Genomic DNA, 22,070 nt, shown 5'->3' with positions numbered 1-22,070 from the left:
GTCTGAACTCAAGACTGAGATCAGAGCTGGAGATAGTTTGGGAATCACTAGTGTATAGGCCAAAACAATGACAGGGGGTAAGACTGCCTATAGAGAAATCCCTGAGGAATAATGGTAGTGAATAAGGGATGGGCAGAAGAGGGTAAAAACCCACCTGAAAAGTGGTATGATTGTTTGACATGTATATAATCTTTGTAGATAATTGTGTGTCTTGTAGAGAAATCATAATTTAAGGCTTATGATTGGAGTACAACTAAAAATATTTACCACTTATTTTTAAATCCACAAATTAAAAAAAAAACTTATTGTGGACTTTTTAAAAAGCAAACTTAGTATTTAATTAAATGTTAATAAAATCAGACTTTTTTTTTTTTTTTTAACCAGATAAACTTTTTATTTTCTCTGAGTAGTTATTTAAAGTTATGCAAAGTAATGGTGGCATGGTTTGTTAGCTTGAGTAGTGATGGTACTTTATGATAACATTTATTTCCATATATATTCATTGCTTCTTTTTTTTTTTTTGGCGTCCTTAAAACTGTTTTAATTGCTTAAGGAAATACGGGAGGTGAGATTTATATTATGGTAATTACTGTTATTGGCTATAGTACTGTTAGCCAAGACTAGCACAGTTGAAGAGGAGTAAACAGTAGTTGATTCCATTTGTTTTAAACAGTGTTTAAATTTAAACTGATTTTTACTTAAGAAAGGAATGGCCCTTAACAGTGAAATGAATGTTGAACTATGTCTTAGGCTGGGTTCTCTAGAGAAGCAAAACCAGTAAAGTATATATATACAGAGAGAGAGAGAGTGAGATTTATTTCAAGGAAACAGCTCACATGGTTTTTAGAGACTGTAACATCCCAAGTTTGTGGAGCAAGAAAGAGAATTCTCCTGATTCATATAACCGCAGAGTCTGGTGAACCCAAAATCAGCTGCCGGAGAGCAGAGCCGTAGCAGGCTGTGAAGATTGACAGATCTCAAGGTCGGCATGCAGGCTGCTAGCCCAAATCCCAAGAACTGGAGGTCAGACAGATAGGAGCCAGCTGCAGAATCTAGAACAAGCGAAAGCCCCAGCAAGGTGAGCAGGAAGGAGCTAGGCAGCAGAGGGCAGAGAGATGAAAGGCTGAGGGGACGGTGAGCCGCCACAGGCCCTGCCCCTGCCTGTACCACTCACAGAAGATCCCATTGCGGGGGTAATCATGTATCAAATCTCAACAGGGAGGTGATCACAACATTGTACTACTGCCAAAACACTAAGTATCGTAGCCCAGTCAAGTTGGCACACAATCTTAACCATCACAACCCACCCCTTGTCAACTTGACACCTGTACATGTCTCCCCAAAGCATACATAATCTGTGAATAAAGACAATTACAAAGTCACACTTGGGGCCAACATGATATAAAGAACACACATACAACCGAAAATGCAATAGCCCTGTTTATCTCTTATATTTTATAAGTGAAGAAAACAAAAATATTTGATGCTTACATACAAAACAGAAATACTTATAACAATTACAGTCCTCATTTCTGCAACTGGTCACGTGGCCATAACTGGTATTTATAACTACCTTCTTCTACCACCCATTTCATATTCCCTTTGCCCTCAGCAAGCACCTCAGCTGGTCATGGTTCTTTGCCTGGTGGGGTGACCCCAACCTTCATTCCTGAAGGGTCTAGACCATTAGTAGTCATGTCAAAATTAGGTTGCCCTAGTTTTCCGTTGACTTTAATCACAGGGCATGGTAGTACTAAGAGATGCCCTAAGGGATCTCCAGCATTCCAGACATACTCTCCTTTACCTCCATTATGTTATATCAGTCTGATTTCCTCTTGGTAACCAGGATCAATCGCCAGCCAGTATGGTAACTCCCTTCTTTATCTGTTGATCCAGAGGTATAAGGAGCCCAAAGTGGCTAGGTAGCATTCTTAGCTCCCAGTTCAGTGGAATCAGTGATTTATCTCCATGTGGGAGCATTCCTTCCTTGGAACTAAGACCTCTAGATCTGCAGAGCAAAAGGTCATGGGAACGGGAAGCAAAAATCTTGGGAGTGGGTCACTAGGGGTAATAGTGAGTGGTGCCACTCCCATTTCTACCCCTTGATTCCTGGACCGATGAACCCTGGGTGTGGGAGATATAGCTCCGTATATTGGATGCTGGTCTAGACCATATACAGCCTCCCAGAGAACACTGCCGTAACCCTGCACGGTATTGCCACCTAGCAAGAGCTGTAATTGTATCTTTAGGAGGCCATTCCATCATTCTGTCAAGCCAGCTGCTTCAGGATGATGGGGAACATGGTAAGATGAGTGAATTCCATGAGCATACATCCACTGCTACACTTCATTTGCTGTGAAGTGAGTCCCTTGATCCAAGGCATTGCTGTGTGGGATACCTTGATGGTGGATAAGGCGTTCTGTAAGTCCATGGATGGCAGTTTTGGCAGAAGCATTGTGTGCAGGGAAGGCAAATACATATCCAGAGTGTTTATTGCGGTAAGAAAAAACGCTGCCTTTTCCATGATGGAAGCTGTCCAGTGTAATCAACTTGCCACCAGGTTGCTGGCTGATCACCTTGAGGGGTGGTGTCATATTGGGAACTCAGTGTTGATCTCTGCTGCTGGCAGATTGAGCACTCCACAAAGGCTGTAGCCAGGTTGGCTTTGGTGGGTGAAAGTCCACGTTGCTGGGCCCATGCATAACCTCCATTTCTGCCACCATGGCCACTTTGTTCATGAGTCCATTGAGCAATGATGTAGTAGCTGTGGAAAGAGGATGAGTGGTTCCACAGAACGCATCTTCCTATCCATTTGATTGTTAAAATCGTCCCCTGCTGAGGTCAACCTTTGGTGAACAATTCACATGAGACACAAATATCTTCACTTCTTTGACCCATTCAGAGAGGTCTATCCACATGCCTCTTCCCCATAAATCATTGTCTCCAGTTTTCCAATCATGCTCCTTCCAAGTCCCTGACCATCCAGCCAAACAATTGGCCACCGCCCACAAATCAGTATACAGTCGCATACCTGGCCATTTCTCCTTCCAAGCAAAGTGAACAACCAAGTGCACTGTCCTTCAGGGAGGTCCCAGAAAGGGGCTGTGGTGCTGCTGCTAGTCTGCTTTCAAGCAGTGCCTGCATATCATGCAGAACCACCTGTAAACCAGGCACAAGTTTTCTCTTCTTCAGTCACCTGATCATAAGGAGCTCCCCATGAGGCCATAGGTGCAGACTGGAAGATGGAAGGTAATGTGACAGGAGTGCAGAACATAGGCATTTGGGCCACTTCCTCATGCAACTTATTTGTGCCTTCAGGTCTTATTCTGAGCCTATCTCATATATACCACTTCATTTAATGGTACAGTGCTGCCGTGCACATCCAACTTAATGACTCTGTGGGTCGGATAACACCCAGTTCATGATGGGCAGCTCAGGCCACATGGTGACTTATGTCCCACGCTTAAGTGTTCCATCTCTACTAAGGCCCGGTAACAAGCCAAAAGCTCTTTCTCAAAAGGAGAGTAGTATCTGCAGAGTATAGCAGGGCTTTGCTCTAAAATTCTAAGGATTTGTGCAGCGATTGACCAGTACAGGCCTGCCGAAGACTCCCAACAGCATCTCTGCCATAGACACTTCAAGCACTGTTGAATCAGCTGGATCCTACGGCCCAAGTGACAGAGTGGCTTGTACAGCAGTCTGAACCTGTTGCAGAGCCTTATCTTGTTCTGGGCCCCACTCAAAACTAGCAGCTTTTCAAATCACTTAATAAATAGGCCAGAGTAGCACACCCAAATGAGGAATATGCTGCCTCTAGAATCCAAAGAGACTGACTAGGCCTTGTGACTCCTTTTTAGTTGTGGGGGAAGCCAGATTCAATAACGTTTCCTTCATTTTAGAAGGAATATCTCAACGTGCCCCACACCACTGGACCCCAGAAATTTCACTGAGGTGGAAGGTGCCTGAATTTTTGTGGGGTGAATTTCTCTCTAGCAGGAAAATCTTTTACCAATAAGTCCAGAGTTATTGACACTTCTTCCTTACTAGGTCAAGTCAGCACAATGTCATCAGTGTAAAGCTCCAGCGTGACGTCTTGTGGAAGAGAAAGGCGATCAAGGTCCCTGTGGACTAAATTATGACATAGGGCTAGAGAGTTGGTGTAGCCCTGAGGTAGGCAACTGAAGGTGTATTGCTGGCCAGCTGTCTTAGTCATCTAGTGCTGTTACAATAGAAATACCACAACTGGATGCCTCTGACAAAGAGAAATTTATTCTCTTGTTGTCTAGTAGGCTACAAGTCCAAATTCAGGGTGTCAGCTCCAGGGGAAGGCTTTCTCTCTCTGTTGGTTCTGGAGAAAGGTCCTTGTCATCAGTCTTCCCTTGGTCTGGGAGCATCTCAGCACAGGAACCTCAGGTCCAAAGGACACTTTTCTGCTCCTGGTGCTGCCTTCTTGTTGGTATGAGGTCTCCCTTTCTCTCTGCTCACGTCTCTCTTTTATACCTCCAAAGAGATTGGCTTCAGACAGTATCTAATCTTGTAGACCTCATCAGTGGAACTGCCACTGATCCATCTTATTATATCATAGTGATAGGATTTACAACACATAGGGAGATCACATCAGAGAATAAAATGGCAGACAGTTATGCAGTCATACAAGGGAATTATGACCTAGCCAAGTTGACAGATATTTTGGGGGGACCCAATTCAATCCATAACACCAGCTAAAGGCAAACTTCTTCTGATGGTCCTTTAAAACAAGTATGGAGAAAAAGGCATTAGCCAGATCAATAGGTGTATACCAGGTACCAGGAGATGTATTAATTTGCTCAAACGATGAAACTACGTCTGGAACAGCAGCTGCAGTTGGAGTTTCGATAATTCACTGTCATTCTCCAAGATCCATCTGTTTCTCGCACAGGCCAAATAGGCAAGTTGAATGGGGATGTGGTGGGAATCACCACCCCTGCATCTTTTAAGTCCTTAATGGTGGCAGTAATCTCTGCAGTCCCTCCAGGAATGTGGTATTGTTTTTGGTTTCCTGTTTTCCTAGGTAGGGGAAGTTCTAATGGCTTCTACTTGGCTTTTCCTACCATAATAGCCCTTACTCCATTTGTCAGGGATCAGTGTGGGGGTTCTGCCGTTTGCTGAGTGTATCCGTTCCAATTGTGCATTATAGAACTGGGGAAAATCACAACAGAATGGGTTCGGGGACCCACTGGACCTACTGTGAGACTGACATGAGCTAAGACTCCATTAATAACCTGAACTCCATTATGCCGCAGCTCTGACTAATGGGGCACGCTGACGTTTTGGGTCTCCTGGAATTAGTGCCAGGTCAGAGTAATGCCTGAAAAATCTGATAATTTCCTTTCCCCAATGAATAGTGACTTGTAAAAGGCTGTAGATCCCTTTGGGGAAGGCTGGGAGAAAGAAAGTATATTGGAGTCCTTACTCAAGGGGACCCGGTTGTGGGTCTGTAAGGTTGCTCAAGTCTGGGAGCTGATTGAGGGGCTGTTACTCTCTCTTCTGTTACAGACTTCTGCTGATTCATGTAGCCACAGGGGCTGGTGAACCCAAGATTGGCAGGCTGGAGAGCAGAGCTTTAGCAGGCTGTGAAAATTGATGAATCCCAAGATCTGCAGGCAAGCTGCTAGCTCAAGTCTCAGGAACTGGAGGTTACATGAACAGGAACCAGCTGCATGATCTCAAATAAGCAAAAGCCCCGTCAAGGCGAGCAGGAAGGAGCTAGGCGGTGGAGGGCAAAGAGATTAAGACTGACGCCCCTGCCAGTACCACTCACAGAGAATCCCGTTGTGGGGGTTATCACGTATCAGATCTCAACAGGAAAGTGATCACAGCATTATGCAACTGCTAAAACACTGAAAGCCGTGGCCCGGCCAGATTTTCACACAGTCTTAATTCTCACAACCTACAAAAGAAATCTTAATTCAGGTTTAAAAGATGGAAGCTTTTGTGGTTTTTTAAAGGACAACGTATGATGATCTAACAGTTTTTGTATGTCAAACCAACTATCAGATTTAACCTATATAAATTCAACCATGTTTCTCAGCTTCCAGAGAAAAAGTTTGTAACTGGATTCAATAGAAGATAGAATAAGTGAACTAGAAGACAGAGTAACTGAATTTACTAAGTTTCAAGAAAAACGAGAAAAGAACAGAAAAAAACAAACAAAGCGAAAGGAATTGTGAGATTCAGTTAAGAACTTTTGGAATTCTATAACAACAGGATAGTAAAAAAGACATAGAAATAATTTTCCAAGAGATTATCACAGAGAATTTCGTAGACCTGAATAAGGAGTCAAGCCTGCAAATCCAGGAAGCTAGACAAACCCAAGCATAAGGAATATAAAGAGGGCTACAGCATGACACATTGTAATAAAATTCTTGAAAACCAAAGACAAGGTAAGAATTCTGAAAGCAGTAAGAGAAAATCACAGTATAAACATATCAAGCGTCCTTCATAATAATTAGTGCAGGTTTCTCCTCAGAAACCCTGGAGGCCAGAAGGCAATGGAGTGACATAGGCACAATAATGAAGGAAAACACTTACCAACCAAGAATTCTTTATGCAGTGTTACGGATTGAATTGTGTCCCCCCAAAATGTGTGTCAACTTGGCTAGGTCATGATGTCCAGTATTGTGTGGTTGTCCTCCATTTTGTGATCTGATGTAATTTTCCTATATATTGTAAATCATACCTTTATGATGTTAATGAGACAAGATTAGACATGGTTATGTTGATGAAGTAGGACTTAATCAGCAGGATTAGATTGTATTTTGAGTCGATCTCTTTTAAGATATAAAAGAGAGAAGCAAGCAAAGAGGAGAGGGGCCTTATTACCATCAGGCAAGAAGAGCCAGGACCCTTTTGGACCTGGGGTCCCTGTGCTGAGAAGCTCCTAGACCAAAGGAAGATCGATGACAAGAACCTTCCCCCAGAGCTGAGAGAGAGAGAAAGCCTTGCCCTGGAGCTGGCACCCTGAATTCAAACTTCTAGCTTCTTAAACTAAGAGAGAATAAACTTCTGTTTGTTAAAGCCATCCACTTGTGGTATTTCTGTTACAGCAGCACTGTGTAACTAAGACACTCAGCCAAGTTATCATTCAGAATTGTGGGGGAAAATCAAAACATTCTAAAATAAACAGAAGCTCTGGAAATTTGTTACTGCCAGACTTGCTCTGCAAGTATACTCAAGGAAGTTCTTCAAATAGAAGGGAGAGAATATTAGACAATACTTGAATCTGCATATGGGAAAGGGGGGAAAAGAGAGAAATTTCCAATAACAGTAACCAAAAAACTAAACCCACTACCATTGAGTTTATTCTTAGTCATAGAGAACCCATAGGGTTTCCAAGGCTGTAAAGCTCTGTGGAAGCAGACTGCCACATCTTTCTCTTGGGGAGCCTCTGGTACTATGGAACCTCTGACCTTTCAGTTAGTAGTTGATTGCTTTAACCACTGTGCCACCAGTGCTCCTTAAAGCTAACAACATGGGCAAATACGAAGACCGAATAAACTCAGTAGTTTAGTTCCACAAGCAATGCAACATCAAGTACACAAGAAGTAAAATACAGATTAAACCTATCGGATATAGGCTCTACAATGGTGTAACCGGAGACTCAACAACAGGAAGGGGGGAGAGGCAAAACAGGAGTAAAGCTTCAGTGTGTTAATGTATGTTACTTGTTTGTATGTTAAATGTTGGCAGCAAGCTGAAATAAGTTGCTGCAATTGTATATTATTTAATGTAATATTTGTGGTAAACACCAAGAAAATAGAGAAAATATACAAAAGGGAAGAAGGAAGAAATCAAAAAACCTTAACTCAAAAAAGCTAAATACAAAAAATAACAAATATGGAAATAATGGGACAAAGAAGATAGAAGTCACACACACACACAAAAATCAGCAAAATGAATGAAGTAGATACTTCATTTTCAGTAATTACCTTAAATATTAATGGTCTAAACTCCCCATTCAAAAGACAGTGAATGACAGAATGGATTAAAAAAACCAAAAAGTTCCATCCTTATGATGCCTACAAGAGACACATTAGACACAAGGATACAAGTAGACTGAAAGTAAAAGATGGAAAAGAATATTCCATATAAATGCTGTTAGATGCCCTCAAATCGATTCCAACTCATAGCGACCCTTTGTGCAACAGAACAAAACACTGCCTGATCTTGCCCATCCCCATAAGTCATTGCTATTTTTTAACTCATTATCGCAGCCACTGTGTCAGTCCATCTCTTCGAGGACCTTCCTCTTTTTTACTGACTCTCTACTTTCCCAAACATGATGTCCATCTCCAGGGACTGCAACTAGTAAACAAAAGAGAGCAGGGGTGTCCATATTGATATCAGATAAAATAGTCTTTAAATTAGAGTCTATTATAAAGAGATAAAGAAGGACATTACATAATAAAAAAAGGGTCATTTAATCAAGTAGGCATAATAATTATATATGCACCTAACATCAGTGCTCCAGAATATATGAAACATGCTGTTAGGAAAGGAGTAATAGACAACTCCACAATAACAGTTGGGAACTTCAGCATACTACTTTCAATTCTGGACAGAACATCTGAAAAGATCAGTAAGGACATAAAGGACTTAAATAATACCATAAACCAACTAGACCCTAGTGGACATATATAGAATACTCCACCCATCATCATAACTCTACACATTTATTTCCTGTGCACATGGATCATTTTCCATAATAGACCATACGTTAGGCCGCAAAACAAGTCTCAACAAATTTGAAAAGACTGAAATTATACAAAGTATGTTCTCAGACCACAAAGGAATATTAGAAATTAACAGTGGAAGCAAAACTAGAAAAAAATAAATAAATAAATGGAAATTCAACACCGTTCTGTTAAATAACTATTGGGTCAAGAAAGAAATCAAGAGTGAAGAAGTTAAAAAAACACCTGGAGATAAATGAAAATGAAAACATATCAAACTTATGGGATGCAGCAAAGGCAGTCCTCAGAGGAAAATTGATAGCAATAAACGCCTATATTAAAAAAGAGAAAAGATCTCAAATAAATAGTCTAACTCTACAACTTGAGAAACTAGAAGAAGAGCAAACTAAACTTAAAGCTACTAGAAGGAAATAAATAAGAAAGACCAGAGCAGAAATAGAGAACAGAAAAGCAGAGACAATCAACAAATCAAGAAGTTGGTTCTTTGAAAAGTTCAATAAAATTGACCAGCCACTTGCTAGGTTGACAAACAGAGAGATGACACAACCAAAATAAGCAATGGAACCGGAGACATTACAAGGGACCCAACTGAAGTAATAAGGGCCATAACAGAATACTGTGAACAACTGTACTCAGATAAAATTTATAACTTTGATAAAATGGACAAATTCCTGGAGACACATAACCTACGTAAACTGACTCAAAAGGAAGTAGAAAACCTTGAAAGACCCATAACACGTGAAGAAATTGAATCAGTAATAAAAAGCTTCCCGATAAAGAAATGTCCAGGATCAGACAGCTTTATTAGGGAATTCCGTCAAACACTTAGGGAAGAACTGACGCCAATCCTGTTCAAACTCTTCCAGAGAATAGAAGAAGAAGGAATTCTCCCTCCTTCTTATGACACTACCATTACACTGGTACCAAAACTGGACAAAGACACTACAAGAAAAGACTACAGACCAATGTCCCTTAGGAACATAGATGCCAAAATTTTCAGCAAAATAATGAACAGAATCCAACAGCATATTAAAAAAATTATACATCATGGTCAAGTGGGATTTATTCCAGAAATGCAAGGTTGGTTCAACATTAGAAAATCAGTCAGTGTAATATGCCACGTTAGTAGAACAAAGGAAAAAAATCACATGATCGTCTAATTGATATAGAAAATGCATTTGATGAAATCCTGCACCCTTTCTTGGTAAAAGCTCTTAACATATAGAAATAAAAGGAATGTTCCTCAGCATGATAAGTGCATTTATGAAAAACCAACAGCTATTATTATTATACTCAGAGGAAAAAGATTAAGAACTTCCCCTTGAAAAAGGAAACTAGACAAGGATACCCATTCTCACCACTTCTATTCAATACTGTACTGGAAGTTCTAGCCAGAGCAATAAGGCAAGAAAAATAAGAAGTATTCAAATTGGAAAGGAAGAGGTAAAACTATCCCTATTTGTAGATGACATTATCTTACATATAGAAGACCACAAAGAATCTACTAAAAACCTTATAGAACTAGTAGAGAAATTTGTCAAAGTTGCAGGATACAAGGTCAACACACAAAAATCAGTTGGGTTTCTATACACCAGCAATGAGAAATTTGAAAGGAGATTAAGAAAACAGCTTCATTTACCATATTATCTAAGAGAATAAAGTATCTAGGAATAAATTTACCCGGGGATGTGGAAGAAAGATTATAACACACTGCTGAAAGAGACTAAAGGCGACCTAAGTAAATGGAAAGATGTTCCATGCTCATGGATTGGAAAACTTACATAGTCAAGATGTCAATACTACCCAAAGCGATCTACAGATACAATGTGATCCCAATCAAAATTCCAAGAGTATTCTTTACTGAAATGGAAATACTAATCCTCAATTTTATGTGGAAATACAAGAGACCCCAAATAGCCAAAGCAGTTTTGAAGAAGAACAAAGTAGAAGCCTCACACTTTATGAATTCAGAACATGTTACACAGCTGCAGTAATCAAAACAGCCTGGTACTGGTTTAATGATAGACACATAGACCAACGGAATAGAATTCGAAATCCAGAAATCAAACATCTATGGTCAGTTGGTTTCTGACAAGGGTGCCAAATCTGTTCAACAGGAAGGAATAGTCTCCTCAACAAATGGTGCTGGCAAAACTGGATTTCCACATACAGAAGAATGAAACAAGATCCATACCTCACACCATGCACAAAAACTACTTCAAAATGGATCAAGGACTTATATGTTAAATCTAAAACCATAACATTCTTGGAAGAAAATACAGGAGCAAAGTTTGGAACCTAACTTTTTCAGTGATAGATTATGAAACACAACAACGAATGCACGAGCAATAGAAAACAAAATAGATAAGTGGGATCTCATAAAGGTTAAAATACATTTGTCAAAAGAGTAAAGAGACAAGCTACAGACTGGGAAAAAATGTTGGGGAATGATATAACTGATAAGGTTTAATATCTAAAATATATAGAAAACTTCTACAGCTTAAGAGCAAAGAGACAAATAACACAATCAAAAACAGGGCAAAGGACATGAACATTTACTTCACCAAAGAGGATATTCAGATGACTAACAGACATATGAAAAGCTGCTCAATGATATTAGCCATCAGAAAAATGCAAATCAGAACCACAGTGAGATACCATTTCACTCCCACTAGGATGGCCAAGATTCAAAAAAAAAAGAAAAAGAAAAAACAAGTGTTGGAAGGGATGTGGAGAAACTGGAACCCTCATTCATTGCTGGTGAGCTGTACCAAAAATAGTATAGCTGTTGTGGAAAACAGTTTGGCGGTTCCTCAGAGAACTAGACATAGACCTACCATATGACCCAACAATTCTACTCCTAGGTATGTACCTTGGGAATCTGATAGAAGTGACACAGATATATGCTCATCTCTGTGCTATTCAATAGCAAAAAGATGGAAACAACCCAAGTGCCCATCAACAGATGAATGGATAAGTAAAATGTGGTACATATATACAGTGGAATACTACTCAGTGATAAAAAATGAGTTCCCAAAACATCTTGGAATGTGAATAAACCTGGAAGACATTATGTTGAGTGAAATAATTCAATCACAAAAAAAACAAATATTGTATGTTCTCACTCTTATGAAATGACATGAACAAGTAAATATACAGAAACTAGTATTCATTAGTGATTACCAGGTATGTGGGGGAGGGAGAAGGGATTCACTCTCTAGATAGTAGATACTTGTTATTTTTTGTGGTGGGAATGGTAACACCGAATGAGGGTGTAGTGTACACAGTTTGACGAAGGTAAATGATGTCACTGAAAAGTACACAAGGAAAATAGACCTGTTGGTAATTACTGTGGCATATATAATTTTGAAACAATGACAGAAACAGCCAAAAAATACATGTGCAGGTATATGTGCACGCATGTAGGCATATATGTGTGTAGGTGTCTTAGTTATCTAGTGCTGCTGTAACAGAAATAGCATAAGTGGATGGCTTCAACAAACAGAGGGTTATTCTTTCACAGCCTAGTAGGCTAGAAGTCCAAATTCAGGGTGCCAGCTCCTGGGGAAGGCTTTCTCTCTCTGTTGCCTCTGGAGGAATGTCCTTGTCATCCATCTTCCCTTGGTCCATGAGCCTCTTCACACAGGAACCTCAGATCCAAAAGATGCACTCTGCTCTTGTTACTGCTTTCTTGGTGGTATGAGGTCCCTGTTTCTCTCCGTCTCCAGTCTCTCTTTTATATCTCAAAAGAGATTGGCTTAGGACATTATCTAATCTTGTACGTGTCATCAGTATAACTGCCGCTGATCCATCTCATTAACATCATAAAAAAAAAATTTTTTTTTTGGTGATAGCATTTACAACACATAGGGAAATCACATCAGATGACAGAATGGTAGACAATCATATAATACTGAGAATTATTACCTAACCAACTTTACAGATATTTTGGGGGGACACAATTGAATCCATGACAGTAGGTATGTATATATGGGTGTATGCATATGTATATGCATCAATGTGACTGTACGCATATATTCAAACCAAACCCGTTGATTCAGACTCAGTGATTCATGTGTATAATAAAGCACATGGGGGGCACAGTTAAGGATACTTCTTAGATATAACCAAACACCTCATGGGGTTGTATTCTGGGTTTGAAGGATTAGGACCATAGTCTCATGGGACATTTGGTCAACTGACGTAATATAGTTAAGAGCTTATGTTCTACGTCCTAGCTTAGTGAGTAGTGTCTGGGGTCTTAAAAGCTTGCAAGCACCCGTCTAACATACAACTATTGGTCTCTCTGCTGTCAGAGCAAAAGAAAAGGAAACCAAAGACTCAGAGAAAACTAGTCTACAGGACAAATAGCCTACACGAACCATGGCCTCATTTACCCTGAAACCAGAGCTACATGATGCCCGGCTACCAGTACCATCCATTCTAATCAGAGCCACAATAGATGGACCCTAACAGAATGAGAGAAAAATGTGGATCAGAACCTCAAATTCCTTTAAAAAAGCCAACCAGACCTACTAGACTGGTTGAGACTGGAGGACTTCCCAAGACTTGCCCTGAGATATTCCTCAAACCTTAAACCAAAACTAACCCCTGAGGCCACCTTGTAGCTGAATAGCAGATTGGCTCACAGAACAGTGAATATCACCTGTAAGTAGTGTGCTCCTTTAAAAAAGCATCTACTGATGAAGAGTGAGCTAATTATATCAGGTGGACACTTGAGATTGTGTTGGCATCTCCTGTCTGGAGGGGGGATGGGAGGATAGAGAGAGTGGGAAGCTGGCAAAATTGTCACGAAGGGAGAGACTGGAAGGGCTGACTCTTTAGAGGGGAGAGCAAGTGGGAGTACGGAGTAAGAAGTATGTAAACTTACATGTGACAGACTGACTTGATTTGTAAACGTTCACTTGAAGCTCAATAAAAGTTAATAAAAAAAGAAAAAAAAAGCATCTATGTGAGCCCAAACGGTCAACAATTACTTTAAAACAAGGATAAGAATGTAGGGGGGTAGGGGAACTGAATTAGTGGAAATGGAACAACCAGAATGGAAATAATGAGAATGTTCATGCATTGTGACGAATGTAACCAATGTCACTGAACAACTTGTGTAGGAACTGTTGAATGGGAACCTAAACTGCTGTGTAAACTTTGACCAAAAACACAATGTTATTTAAAAAAAACAAACTCAATTCATTGTCTTACCCATGTGCAAACAGATGCTGCTGTTATAAGCATACACATAAATGTCTGAGCTGGGGAAAAGCTAACCAGCCTTTTAAGTAGTAATTATTGATTATTTTAGAAATCATAATTTCATAATGGAGGCATTTTCTTAAATTTTAATAGGGAAAAGGAAAATATGGGTAAAGAGTATAGAATAAATGAGACAATGGTTAGGTATCTGGTTTTGAAGACATACACAATTTAAAGAACTATCTGTAATCTAGTTCTGTAGCTATGAATTTTTTAAGTTCTTCATGGTTATTTAACATTTTTTAATAAGATAACACCAAATGCCATTTTTTCAAAGCAATATTCTCCTGCATATTTCAGGCCAATCCTGATCCCACTTTCCAAAGCAACCTTCTGTGTGTGTATATGTGGATCTACTACTGTTAATGAAGATGTACAGGCAGTCCCTAACTTAAAATGTATTCGAGTTATGACGAACGGTACTTAAGACTGTCTTTTTTTTTTGTACATCTTATCGTTAGTAATATGTACTATGTATAGTGTTGCAGCACGTAATTTGGTGGTGTTATTCTCATGCCAGCCCCCAAAGACAAAGATTGGATACTGATAATAAAAGAGTGGTAATGAAAATTAAAAAAAAAAAAGTATTCGACTTACATCAGAACCACCTTACAGTGGAGTCGTAGGAACAGAATTGCTTCGTAAGTCAGGGACTACCTGTTCTACGTGCCTCCACTGTCTTGATGAAGAGACTGCGTTAGGAAGGGAGAACAGTATGAGTAAAAGTGCAGAGCTGACACAAACATTCAACATTCGTTGTACTGGTATGGAGAGGAAAGGAGAATACAGAGACTAATTTGGAGTTTGCAACCCTTCTGTTTTTTGATTTAATTTTTCTAGTAGTTTACTTCCATAACTCTAAATAGTAACCTTATGTATTTTTTTTTCTTTTGTGGCCAACTTTAAGTAAAATATTTTGACTCTTGAGTATGAAAAATGTTTTTGCTTATTTGTAACACATGCCTTCATTCTGTTCTCCCTAATGTTTATGCTAATCTTTTTCTAATACAAAATTCTTATCTATTGGTTATATTTGTAACTGTAAATAGTACCTATTTTTTTGTGGTTCATGTAGTTTCCAAAAAGACATGTGAGATTTAACATTGAATATTCAATAAGCTTTTAAGTTTTTGAACAGAAGGGGGAAATAAATTGAAAATGGTGTATGTAGGTTCTGGGATAACAGAAAAATAATTTATACTACTTTTGAAATGAGAAATAATAATCTTGTTCTTTTTTAGGTTGAGCAAGTGAAAGCACTTGACCGATTCAGCACCAGCAACAAGTCATTAACAGGAACGCTGTATCTTACAGCCACCCATCTGTTATTTATAGACTCTCATCAAAAAGAAACTTGGGTAAGGAGAGCCCCACATGTATTGTTTAACAACATAATAATAACAGACTTGCAATAGGTATAAAATGTTTAATCATTGGTATCTTAGTTTCCTAGTGCTGCTGTAGCAGAAATACCACAAGTGGGTGGGTTACAAGAACTGAAACTTATTTTCTCACAGCTGTGGTGGCTAAAAGTCCAAATTAGGACGTCAACTATGTTGATTCCTTCCTTGTTGGTAGCCCTGGGTGTTCCTTGATTCCTTGGTGATTCTGATATGTCTGTCTTCCCTCTCTGTTCTTTTTTAAATCAGAAGTGATTATTTAGAGCCCACCCTACTTATGTTTGCTCTAATTAACACAGCAAAAAAAAAACTCTATTTCCAAACAGGATTACATCCACAGGTATAGGGTTTAGCATTCCAACATGTATTTGGGGCGGGGGGGGGGGGGGAGGGTTTAATCCATAACAATTGGTAATTTATCTCAACCAAATATTTTTCAAAGTAGCCAGATCACTTCTGCCTTCCCTCCTTATAAAACAGTGATATGTATTATGTGGAATTCTTTATATAATGCATTATATATATGTATAATGTAGAATACAAGAAAGACTCTTATCTCCTTAAATTATTGTAAAATACTTATTTCTTTTATTTAAAAAAAATTTAATAAGTACATGTTAGCAGATCAAATAGCATATTCCACAGTATTTTTATGCCAAATTGCAATTAGGGTATTAAAATTTTTTTTTCCTAGTACAGACAGTGTGGAAATGGGCATCTTAGATATGTTTCCTTGTGTATATGTGCTAGAATTTCTCTGGGATATTTGCCTAGGAGTAAAATTATTGGGTCTTGGATAAGTACATATTCAGCCTTACTAAATGCCACCTCTAAAATGGTGGTTCCAATGAGTATTCATATAAGAGAATATGACAGTGTTACATATCCTCAACAACCTTGGGAGTTGTCAACTTTAAAATTTTTGCATATATCTGGCGGATATGCAATTACGATTTTAATTTGCTGACTAGAAGGAAGTTATCCATTCATATATTTCAACCAGTGGTTTCCTTTTCTTTTTCTGTGGGTTGTCTTTATTGATGTTGTGAGTTCTGGTGTTTTAATGCCTTGTCGGATATGTGTGTTATATAGACAGCTTCTCTGTGTGTGGCTTGTCTTTTGTATGTATGTGTATATGTCTTTTAAGTAAAGTTTAAAATTTTAATGCCATAGATTTATCACTTTTTTATGGTTTGTACTCTTTTGTGACTTAAAAAAATCTTTCCCTATGTGAGAGGATTATAAAGACTTTTCAGTATTTTCATCTAAAGGCTTAACTTCTGCCTTCCATGTATGCACATAAGTTTATAATACAGCTAGAAAATATTTTGGTGTCTGGTAGGAATTTAGTTTCATTTTTTCCATATGGATTACCAGCACTGTTTATTGACTGTTCCAGCCCATTGACCTGAAGCACCAGCTCTGCCATAAATAAAGCTTCCATATATTTTTGGGTCTCCTTTTGAGCTCTCTACAGTGTACCAATGCCCCTACCTCCCCTGCCTGCTTAGGAGGCAGAGAAAGAAGGTTTCTGGTATTTTTAGTCTCCTGTGGGAAATTGGTGTTGCAGGTACAGGCAGTTACCGAATTACGAACCTCAAATTTATGTATAACTCATAGTTAGAAACCAACCCCCATAAAGCCTATTACGTTAAATATTCGAGGTACATACAATGGTTCATTATAACAAATGGGGGCCACCTTGTGTGCATCAAAACATTATTATTGTTACAGTATTATTAAACATGTTTTAGTGTAACTGGAAGTGTTTCTTTAATGTTTTTATGAATAGAAAGGTACACTATATAATATATACTAGGACAGATATTTGACTAACTGATGTTAGATATGAACCACACCTAACTGTTTCGATTTACATACAAGTTTGAGTTAAAGACAGACTTAGGAACAGAACTTGTTCATCATCCTCAGACTGCCCATAAGGAAGCTGGAGTGGCAGACCAACAGTGTCTGCCAAAGCGTTTAACTTTGAGACTTAGTACTGCTGTGAAATGGGTATAGCATCTGTTATCATGTAGGACTTTTGTGAATCTTAAATATTAAAAACATCTATACCTAAAACACAGTAGTGACTCAATAAATTGTGGCTGCTCTTATTTGTGTATAGTAAAATCAAGATGAGAGCTCAGTTATGACTTGCAGGTGGTCATGTTGTCCTGTGATCAACCCTTACGGAGCATGCCACATTCTTTTCTGTCTTGTCTTTTAATTGTATTCTTTGGAGTTTCACAGAAAGGCCATCCGTTTGCTGGAATTGCAATAAGTAAGCTAAGCTATTTATATGAGATGTCGATTTTGCAGTTGTGTTCCCTAGAGGCAGTTGATCTCTTCCCCATCCATTGTTTGTCCAGGAACTGTCAGGAGTTTAACCTAGCAATGGCCTGTGGAATCATATTATCATCTACTCTCCTAGCCTTCTTTTGTTCACTCCCTGACTCCCCATGTCTTCTCTGTATGTTATCCATCTCTTAGAGATACATGTGGAAGTTTTCCATATAGCTATTATTTCAGATGTTGATAACTTAGTGTTTGGAGGCCGCTAAAAGATACCTATTTATTCTCCTCTCCTATTGTTATTTTAAAAATGCCTTCTCGTCAGTATATTCCGTAATATCTCTCCTGAATGAAACCTCTTTAGTATCGACAGAAATGAGCATTTCAGATTTAGAAGGGGCCTTATCAATCTTTATTTTTTTGCATTTTACAGGTGATTATTTTTTCAAGATATGACAGCTGGTTAGTAGCAGAGCCAGGACCCTTCATCATTCTCTTTCTGCATAGAATTTTGGATCTTAATTGGAATCATAGTAGTGATACGTATAATATTACTAGCTATTATCTCTTATTCTGTAACTAGATAGTACTCTTAGATCATTTTGAGTAACTTGGCACAGGTGCGCTAAAAATGTTGCTGCTGCCTTTGTTTTTGTTGTTAGTTGCCATCAAGTTGGCCCTGACTCATGGCAGTCTCATGTATAACAGAATGAAATGTTGCCTGATCCTGAGCCATCCTTACGATCGTTAGTGTGTTTGCGACCATTGTTGCAGCTGTTGTGTAAATCAATCTCATTGAGGATTTCCCTCATTTTTGCTGACCTTCTGCTTTAACAACCATTATGTTCTTTTTTTAGTCAGTGGTCTTTCCTGATGACATGTCCAAAGTAAGCAAGCTGAAGTCTCAAGATTCTTGCTACTACAGACCATTCTGGTTGTATTTCTTCCAAGACTGATTTGTTCATTCTTTTGGCAGTCCATGGCATAGTCAATATTCCTCCCCAGCACCACAATTCGAGCTCATCAGTTCTTCTGTTTCCTTTTTAATTGTCTAGTTTTTGCATGCATATGGGGCGATTGAAAAGACCATGGCTAGAGTCAGGCACACCTTAGGTTTTAAAGTGACACCTTTGCTTTTTAAAACTTCAGAGAGATCTTTTGCCATGGATTTTGCCTGATGCAGTACATCACTTGATTTGTTGACTGTTGCTTCCATGGACATTGATTGTTGATCAAAGTTGATTGTAATCATTGACAACTTCAGTTACTTCTCCATTTATCGTGATGTTGTTTATCAATCCGGTTGTGAGAGTTTTTGTTTTTATTCATTCAGGTGTAATCCATACTGAAAGCTGTAGCCTTTGACTTTCATCAATAAGTGATTCAGGTTGTCTTCATTTTTGGCAGGCAAGGTTGTGTCATCTGCTTATCACAGGTTGTTAATGAGTCTTCCACCAATCCTGATGCCATGTTCATCTTCATATAGTCCGGCTTCTTTATTTGTTCAGCATACAGATTGAATAAGTAAAGTGACCCACACAACCTTTCCAGTTTTGAACCAATAGAAATGTTAATGGTGCTGAATTTTAGTCTTAAATATGGGCTACGTATGTGTTAATTATCTTTGTTCTATACAGTTTTGATTTCCATAGAACAAGTTCTTTCCTCATTAGGCTTCTTTTTCAAGCTTTTATTATTTTTATGCATTTAATCTTGCATATAAATTCTAGATATATGCTTAATATATAGTACATTAATATTATAATTATTTGCATTAATATAGATCTTATATGTAATGTAATTATGTAGTACCGTGCATAATATATATAATCATATATAATCGTCCCTCACCCTTCCACAAAAAAAAAAACAAACCCAGATTGGAATTTTTTGTTGGAATTTATTCTGTATTTGTAGACTAGTTTGGGATGACTTGATGTCTTGACACAATTGAGTTTTCTCATTCGGAAACTTGCTATCACTCCAGAATTTTTTGTTCTCCAGAAGTTTCCTATAAATATTTTGAATTAACTGGAATAATATGGAGGAGAGGGAGGATTTTTTTGGTAGAAAACAGAATATTACTGGTTGGCTGAGAATGTTAATCGTATGTTTAAAATGCATCAAGTATGAGTTTATAGTGGAACTTTTTTATTCATTCATTCAGCAAACATTTATTGAGCAATTATAATGCTTCAGGTACTGTGTTAGGTTCTGACAAAGTAATGGTTATCAACTTAGCTAAAGTCTGGGTCCTTACGAAGTGCCCAAAATCTAGCTGGAAAAAGACATTTACCACACAAGTTACTCTTGTGCTAAGTTCTATGAAGGAAAAGTGTAGGTTGATATGTGATAAGAAAATGGGAGGGACCTTACTTACTTGGGAAGAGGGGTAAAGGATGTCAGGCTGTGCTTCTGGGTGGTATTATGAGTTTTAAGTAAAGACCTAAAATATGACTAGGCATGCCTAGGTGAAGAGGTGGAGTGACAGTATCCTAGTTAACGGGAGGCACTCAGAATGTGTGTTAAAGAGCTTGACAGATTTGAAGAACCAAAAGAAGGCTGTGGCAGCAAGAATGTGGTCAACGAAGGGGCTTGAAATGAGGTTGGAGAAATAGGAAGTAACATGACTAGATTGGTTTTTAGAAATAATTTGACTGTATTGTAGAGAATGGATTAGAGGGCATCAGGAGTAGATATGGAGAGAGCATTTAGGAGGTTATTTGCAGTGATTCAGGTGAGAAGCAGTGGGGACAGTACAATTAGGGATGTGACAGTAGAGATGGAGAGCACTAGACAAGTTACAGAGATCTTTAGGAGATGTGGGCCATGTTTCTGACTTGGGCATTCAGTCATTTTAAAAATTTTGAGTGTATAATGTATGTCATTTGAGACTTTTTTGATTGTAAGAGGACATCTCTAACATTTATGTACTCTGGAAGACAGTAAGATAGTGTTCTTGATAATGACAACTTCATTCTTTTCACGCTGTAGATATTACACCACCATATTGCATCAGTAGAGAAACTCGCGTTGACGACTTCTGGATGCCCACTTGTGATTCAGTGCAAGAACTTCAGAATTGTGCACTTCATTGTTCCCAGAGAAAGAGATTGCCATGATATTTACAACTCTTTGCTACAACTGTCAAAACAAGGTATTGTCCTTAGCAAAGCTTACCTGCTTAATTTTGAGTTGGGTGATCCGAGATACATTATTTAAGGTCTCATTACTGTTATTTTATACTTTAAGTTACTCTTACAGTCAGGTTCCTATGCACTCTATGCCAAAGAATATGGCCTAGAAATAACTAGAAACTATTGAGCTGAATTCTAAGGATGGTGTCCAAAAAGGGGGCCCTAAAAGAAAGGAGTAAGTGAAACATTTATAGTACAGACTTAAGAAACAATAGATTCATATTAATGTTTTCTAAGCTTGTTGATAGCCAGTAGCAGAACTTTTTTTTTTTTTTGAAAGCTTATATGCCACAACCAAGAGGAATCACTTGGAAATTGGTATTACTAAACGAAAAGTAAAGAAGGGTCAGGTACTCTGATAGCAGTGGGGCTGCTGTACTTAACTGGTTAAGGTAGATCATATGGGACAGAAGCAGAGGGAAAAGAGAGGTGAATCCTGTTTCCCCGGGTGCTGCAAACAAGATTAACAGCTTGGCTGTTAACTGAAAAGGCTGGAAGTTTGAGTCCACCCAGAGGTGCCTCCAAAGAAACACCTGGTGAGCTACACCCGTAAAATCAGCCACTGAGAACCCTGCGGAGTACAGTTCTGCTCTGACACAATGAGGTCACCGTGAAACGGAGTCAGCTAGGTGACAACTGATTTAGGACTGAGAGGGAGGTAGGCCCGAAAGAGGAATCTGCCACAACTTACGCCCTGGGGATCTAGGGGCCTTGTTCACTCAACATTATTTAAATTACATAGTTGTCTTCAGGAGACAAAACAAACTGGTTACTGAATGTTACCGAGCTTTCTTTTTTTGTGAAACAAACCTGGATTGTAGCGTTAAGGGTTGATCTAGGTGCAGGTCTGTACTTCCTCTTCTCTCCTCACACCTAAAGCCTGTAACGTATATCCCGTCATCCCATACAATGCTAGATGTTCGAGTAAAGATGGTTCCGTGGCCTTTAGGGCTTACCATTGTTCAAATATAAGTACTGTCTTCAGCTCTGTGCAACCATTGCCAGTTTTGGTCAGCACTGTCCTGTAGGAATGTATAATGCAATTTCCTGTTACTTATACCATCTCTAGTTTTCTATTTTCAGCCTTACTCTTTCCATTTTACATCTTGTTTGGGAAAAGTGGTGAGTGGGAAGTGTTTTATGTTCTAAAAATTTTAAGAAGAAGAAATTTTGCA

At 38.7% G+C, this 22,070-nt stretch overlaps 1 protein-coding gene across 2 annotated transcripts in view; it reads left to right on the top strand.

The window, feature by feature from the left end:
* MTMR6 (myotubularin related protein 6) overlaps positions 1-22,070 on the top strand; it is a 62,378-nt gene that overhangs the window by 12,362 nt on the left and 27,946 nt on the right. For both annotated transcript variants that reach the window (XM_049867161.1, XM_049867162.1), the window contains exons 2-3: positions 15,245-15,361; positions 20,693-20,855. In XM_049867161.1, coding sequence (XP_049723118.1) covers positions 15,245-15,361; positions 20,693-20,855 — 280 coding nt within the window. The remainder of the gene's footprint in view (positions 1-15,244; positions 15,362-20,692; positions 20,856-22,070) is intronic.

The sequence above is a fragment of the Elephas maximus genome, chromosome 23 (genome assembly GCF_024166365.1).
Source record: "Elephas maximus indicus isolate mEleMax1 chromosome 23, mEleMax1 primary haplotype, whole genome shotgun sequence".
Taxonomy (NCBI): Eukaryota; Metazoa; Chordata; class Mammalia; order Proboscidea; family Elephantidae; genus Elephas; species Elephas maximus.
Note: the sequence above shows the minus strand (reverse complement) of the source record. Positions and strands in the feature narration are given on the sequence as shown.